This window comes from Alexandromys fortis, unplaced genomic scaffold (genome assembly GCF_014885135.2).
Source record: "Alexandromys fortis isolate MF-2015 unplaced genomic scaffold, M_Fortis_MF-2015_v1.1 scaffold_90, whole genome shotgun sequence".
In the NCBI taxonomy this organism is placed as follows: Eukaryota; Metazoa; Chordata; class Mammalia; order Rodentia; family Cricetidae; genus Alexandromys; species Alexandromys fortis.
Window position 1 is genome coordinate 11,525 of NW_026067985.1, and position 6,175 is coordinate 17,699.

The window sequence follows — 6,175 nt, forward strand, 5'->3', positions numbered from 1 at the left end:
TGCCTGGCCTTAGGCCTTCACTCACTCACACACACACACACACACACACACACACACACACACACACACACACACAGCAGAACCATGGCTGCCTTGTCTTAGGCCCTCTCTCTCTCTCTCTCTCTCTCTCTCTCTCTCTCTCTCTCTCACACACACACACACACACACACAGAACCATGGCTGCCTTGCCTTAGGCCCTCACTCATCAGTTCATACTTAACCTTGTTTGTATCTTCAGCCTCACAGTGGCTCCTCCCATAACACGGTGCCAACCACAGCAGCTCCCACTTCTTACCTAGGACTGTGTGCAGCCCAGGCTCACACTCCTCAACCTGTCACCTCCTCGTGGAGCGACCTTGTGCCTCAGCAGAACAGGGAGCACAGAGTCAAGATGGAAGTCCTAGGTTCAAATCCTAACTCTGAGAGTCATGCTGTGTGGCGCTGAGTAACTTATTCAACCTCTCTGTCCCTCAGCCACCCTGTCTCTACTGTAGAAGTCAGTGCGGTCACCTTGTGAGAATTCGCAGAGGACTGAGTGAGTTGATATTTAAATTAGACCATCACCGAGCGTTTAATGGTTGTTTACAAATATAACCCCATCTTACAGACAGAAAAACTGAGGCCTGGAGAGTCTATCTCATAACCACAGGGCCTCACAGCAAAACAGAATAGATGAGAACTGGGGCATGGGTGGAGGGGATCTGCTTCCTCAGGCCCTGGTTCTGGGGTGCTCTGTGGCAGCATGTCCTGGGTCCCTGGGTAAGATCAAGGAAGCCTCCACTTGTCAGGAGCCATTTTCCCAAAGATGATAGCAGGGACTACTTGAGAGCTACCTTGAGAGCTGTTTGCTAACGGAACCTGCCTCACATCTCAACTATCTTGATAGCTGGGACCATTGTCCTAAGGATGTTTGCAGAGAGCCCCACACCCCAACTATATTGAGAACTATTTGTTAACGGAACCCGCCCCACATTCCAACTATCTAGAGAATTGTTTGCTGTTAGAATCACAAAAGAAAGGTTTCCACTTGCACAGAGAAGACTTTTGACCAAGAAGCAAAATTATAAAATTGATAAGAAGCATATTTAACCTCCTTTTACTGTCCTGAAGCTGTAGTTTTCTGAGGCTAGTTTTCCTTATAGCAAACCTGCCTGGCAGCTTCTGCTCCGAATGGCAGGGGGTAAAGACATAGGCTCTCTAGCTCTGGCAGCCAGCCTGCTTGGCAGGTGTAGCTGTGTGGATTGTACCCTTCTCGCGTCTTGTCTCGAGGGACTCCCTTTTGAGTTCGCAAGCAAACACATCCTATTTACCGAATGCCTGCCCCATGTCTAGGGGTCAATTCCTGATTGGTGACCTTTGCTGCCCTGGCAAAGTTCCTTCCTACCCCTGCCCCCTATCCCAACCCAAATTCCTCTTTCAAGGACTATATAAGCTGCTGCCATTACGCTAATAAACAGAGGCTTTGACAAGAGAATTTTGCTTGGCCTGGTTCCTCTCTCTCACCCATGTTCTTTCAGGTAGCGCCCCTTCAGATCCTGGAATAACTGGACTTGCTGGGCGGGTACATCCACTGACTCAGAAAGCCTGGTGTTTAGGGTGTCCGGTCTGCCCAGGGGTTCAGAAATCACACCGAGGCAAAAGTATAGCCATAAACTGGTAATCTCAACAACGCCCTGAGCTGCAGGAAGGAGAGGAAATGGGGGAGGAGGAGGAAATGACAGCCCTGTCTATTAGTTCAGGGCACGCCCCAAGAAGCTGAGGGAGAAACGAAACTCTCCTGGGGACACAGGTCAACATGGACCTGTACCAGTCGCCAGCCAGTGCTCTGGACAAACTGGTGGCCCACAACCTGCAACCATCCCCTGAGTTCACGGCAGCAGTGCGGGGCGCTCTGGGGTCCCTGGACACCACCCTATGGAAGCAGGGAGCCCCAGGGTCACAGAGAGCAAGGGTGATAAGGATCGTCAAGGTGAGAAATGGGTTACCCCAAGATGGTCACCTGCTTGGTCTTCTGACGGATGGCTCAGATGTTGCTTTAGCAAGCCACTGTGTGGGGAAACTGAGGCATCAAGATGCCAAGTAAAGCTTCCAGGGTAAGAGCCCGCCAGCAGCGCACAGGGTGGCCTGATTGCTCCCATGCTCTCTTAAAGGCTCCCTCATTCATCCCCACACTTATTCAGACCCTAGGCCTGACACTACCTGAGTCTCACAGCTCTGAGACTGGGGAATCACACTCATACCCACTGTGGCCCAATCTTTGAGAAAACGGAAAGAAGCAATGGACATGACCTGGTTAAACCTGCACCGACTCCTTCAGCCCTCACCGTTCCTGAGGGAGGGATTATTGCCAGCTTTATGGAGGGGGAAACTGAGGCTGAAAGTGGTGAGGCTACTTCTCCAAGCCACATTATGTCACCTGAAGGTTGGGCGACTCTGCGTATATAACCTTTAAATGCTCAGAGAGCTGGAGGGACACACTGTGAGCTGCCTTAATCTGGGTAAACCTGGGGATGTGGGGGCATCATGGGGACCTGGGGGTGGGCAGTGAGTCTAGAGATTGTCCTGAGTAGGTCGCAGGTCACCTATCAGTTCCTGAGGCTACGTCCTAGCTGAAGATGTGCAAGGAGTCTTGGGCCCTGGGAGATGCAGAGCTCACTTCTCCCTCTCAGCTGTGGCTAAACCCCTCTGGAGAGTAAGGGATGGGAGCAATGTGTCTCCCTCCTCCTAAGTCCCAAGGACTAACTGAGGCACAAACACACACAGGTCATTCCAGGAACTAATGACCCTCCTGGTGATCCTTACTGAGTCTAGGGAAGGGGCATTTACAAAAGGGGAACTTACCTTCAAAGGCCAAACTGGGAAGTCTTCACCCAGCAGGGACAAGGCCTTCTGGAAGCTGCACAGACCCTCACATACACACAACCTCCCCAGCCTATCTACCCTAGCCCTCCCCAGGCCATGTGCAATTAGGGCAGAACCACACACAGCAGGTGTTAGGGAGTAGCTGGGTACTCAGGTGAGCGTCCATCATGGACATAAACAGCCAACAAGCCCAACTGTGGTGATCTGTTGCACACAAGCACAGCGGAGCTCCTAAAGATGGCAGTTGTTTGGCTCTGAGGATTGTTTTTGTACAGTACAGGGTTATGAGGCAGCCTGCAGGGCAGTAGCCGAAGGCTGTCTAAAGTCTTGGCATCCACAGCTCTCTAGAAAACCCCCACAGGACTTCAAGACTGACATCCATCTGTAGCTTCTGACAACTCTGTCTCTGAGAGAGGAAGGTCAGCTCCAGGTCCAAGGCCCCACACTGAGGTTCAGGGGCATCTCTCCCCCACTGAAAGGGCTCTTGGAATGCTGAGGTTCCCAGCTTGGCCAAAAAAGTCAAGACGGAAGGCACAGGGTTTGGGAGTCACAGACCTCAGGATCGATGTCAGAATGGGCCCCTATCTCAGGTGACCAGCAGTCCCCGAAGCGTCTGCAGTGCAAACTGCCTGTCCTGTGGGACACAGTTACCTGCTCTAGAAAGTGAATATCTCGGATCTATCATGTCCCCTCAGTACTGGGGTTAGGAAGGTGGAACACTACAGACCACCACAGGCCATCACAGGCTACCACAGGCCACCACAGGCCAGCACAGGCCAGCACAGGCCACCACAGGCCAGCACAGGCCACCACAGGCCATCACAGGCCACCCACCACCACCAGGCTAGAAATTTTCTTTTCAATCACACAGAGAGGACAGAGGTAGAGGTGGAAGGAACAGGGCTTGTGGATCAAAGCCTCTTTAAACTCCCCATGGTATGGGTTTGAAAACCAAAATTGATCCCAGTACCCTATGTGAGGAAAAAGACCTTCTCCCTGCGCCACTGAGACCTCAGTCTCTGCTTTTGACTTGACGAACGGGAGATGGAAGCATCCCCTCCCTGTTTTCCCATTTTTTCCCTTGTGAGGTGAGGATCCCAGCGTCCTTAGGGAGGGTGAGTTGCCCTCCACACAGCAGTGAGGGGCCTGGAGTCATCGTTGCAATGACAAGGGCCTCAGACTGGGTTGGGACCTATACCACAATCTGATTCTCATCCTGTGGTCAGGCTCAAGCGCCTGTATCTGCCACCATACGTGGCCACACCAGGGTGGCTGTGCTCTGGGAACAGATAACGTGTGGCAGATGTAGGGCACAGGGCGTGGAAGTCTCCTTCCTGGGTCCTCAGGCCGGAAGTCTGACATCAAACCACCGGAAACACTAGGCCTGTCACAGCACACTTCGATGCTTGTGCCACAGTGAACGTGAACGTACCCGACCACACTTGGTTCCGTTTTGAAAGGACTGAGAATGGAGCCTGGAGGGGCAGCTCAGTGGTTAAAGCATTTGCCACACAAGCATGAGGGCTGGAGTTCAAATCCCCAGAGACCACATAATCCTTGTCTCTGAAGAGGGAGACAGAATCCTCAGAGCAAGCAGGCCATCAAGACTAGCCATATTGGCGAGGGCTGGGTTTGATCCAGGGACTCTGCCTCGGTGAGTAAGGCGGAGGAGTGACTGGGGACGATTCCTGACATCAACGTAGTGCGTCCCCAGGCATACACATGTCCACATGCGTGTGTGCCCACACATTGCAAATATGCACACATGTGAAAATGGAAAAGGGAGCTGCAGAGACAGCTTGGGGGGGTTCATAGCTCCGGCTGGGTTTTGCAGAGGACCCAGGTTCAGTTCCTACCACCCACCTGGCAGCTCCCAACTGAATGTAATTTCCGTTCTAAAGGATCCAGCACTCCTCCTCTTGGCTCTGTGGACTCTGGGCACACATGCACCACACATACATATGTACAACAAAACACTCACACACATGAAATGAAAATCTTTGTAAAATAGAAAAGGAACAGGTGGGGGCTGGTGCCTAGCATCAAATGACAATCACACGTTTACAGATTGAAGTCCCTTCTTCCAGATCTCAGGACTGGCTGTCGTGAGCAGGACCCGGGTTCTGTCTGGTGTCAGACGCAGAAAGCTGCTCCTCAGCCCACACGGCCCACTCAGTCCTTCGTGAGGTCCCCAGCTGTCTTTTCTCTTCACAGGGAGGAGCGTATGCCCGGGGCACAGCTCTCAGGGGTGGCTGTGATGCAGAACTTGTAGTCTTCCTCAACTGCTTCAGGAGCTTTGGGGACCAGAAGACCAGATGCACAGAGACCCTGGGTGCCATGCGGGCGTTGCTGGAGTCCTGGGGACACCACCCTGGGCCTGGACTGACCTTTCAGTTTTCTGAGCCAAAGGCGACTGGCGTCTTGCAGTTCTGGCTGATGTCAGCAGATCAGGAAAACTGGATGGATGTTAGCCTGGTGCCTGCCTTTGATGTGCTGGGTGAGAGGTCCTCGGCCTGATTCAGAGTTGGAGGAGCCATGGTTAGGAGAAAGATAGGTTGCTGCATTCTGACCTTCCACCCACTTTCTGTGTGACCTAAGAAAGGCCCCTAAACCCTCTCTGAACCTAACTTTCTTGCCTAAATATATCCAGTTTAGACACCACAGGAATCAGGAAGGCCTGGTCCTGCTGGTCTGTGGTCCTGAGCTCAGTGCTTGTCCCTCAGCCCTGAAAACTAAGACTTATGTGAACAAGGGGCTGATGAAAATGTTCTCTTTATGAGAATTTTGAATTCTCAGACATGTTCCAGCTAGACTTTGACTTATTCCAAAATACGCCTCCATCTGCAGCTGAGAGTGGGGACAAGCTGCAGGCCATAGTCGCCTGTTCTTCGCTGAGACCAGCTCCTGACCACAACAGGCAGGCCCCAGCATCTCTGACTTAGCCGGAAACTTCTCTCTGTTCAGCCACCTTGAAACCCATTCTTCCTCTCAGGCCCTCACACCCCTGTATCCAACCCACTGTCTCCTCAAGCCACTGCCCTCCCAGGTTGAGCTCAGTGCCCAGTGTCCTTCCTAACCCGCCTCCCTTGCTGCCCTCAGGACAGCCCCGCTCTGGAGTCAAGCCCACACCTGAGGTATACTCCTCCCTCCTCAGCAGTGGCTGCCGGGATGGGGAGCACGCAGCCTGCTTCACAGAACTCCGAAGGGACTTTGTGAACACTCGTCCAATCAAGCTTAAGAACTTAATCCTGCTGGTCAAACACTGGTACCGCCAGGTGAGGCCGCTTGGCTGGGTCCCGCCTGCAGACTGGTT

General features: G+C 52.8%; 1 protein-coding gene across 3 annotated transcripts in view; it reads left to right on the forward strand.

Moving 5' to 3' along the window:
- The first annotated feature begins 1,773 nt into the window (after nt 1–1,773).
- Oas3 (2'-5'-oligoadenylate synthetase 3) overlaps nt 1,774–6,175 on the forward strand; it is a 22,302-nt gene continuing 17,900 nt past the window's right edge. For 2 of the 3 annotated variants that reach the window (XM_050159067.1, XM_050159068.1), the window contains exons 1-3: nt 1,774–1,969; nt 5,077–5,359; nt 5,962–6,137. In XM_050159067.1, the coding sequence (XP_050015024.1) occupies nt 1,796–1,969; nt 5,077–5,359; nt 5,962–6,137 (633 nt within the window). In that variant the 5' untranslated portion in view covers nt 1,774–1,795. Of the gene's footprint in view, nt 1,970–5,076; nt 5,401–5,961; nt 6,138–6,175 lie in introns of those variants that run through there. The other variant, XM_050159069.1, reaches the window with a different exon arrangement.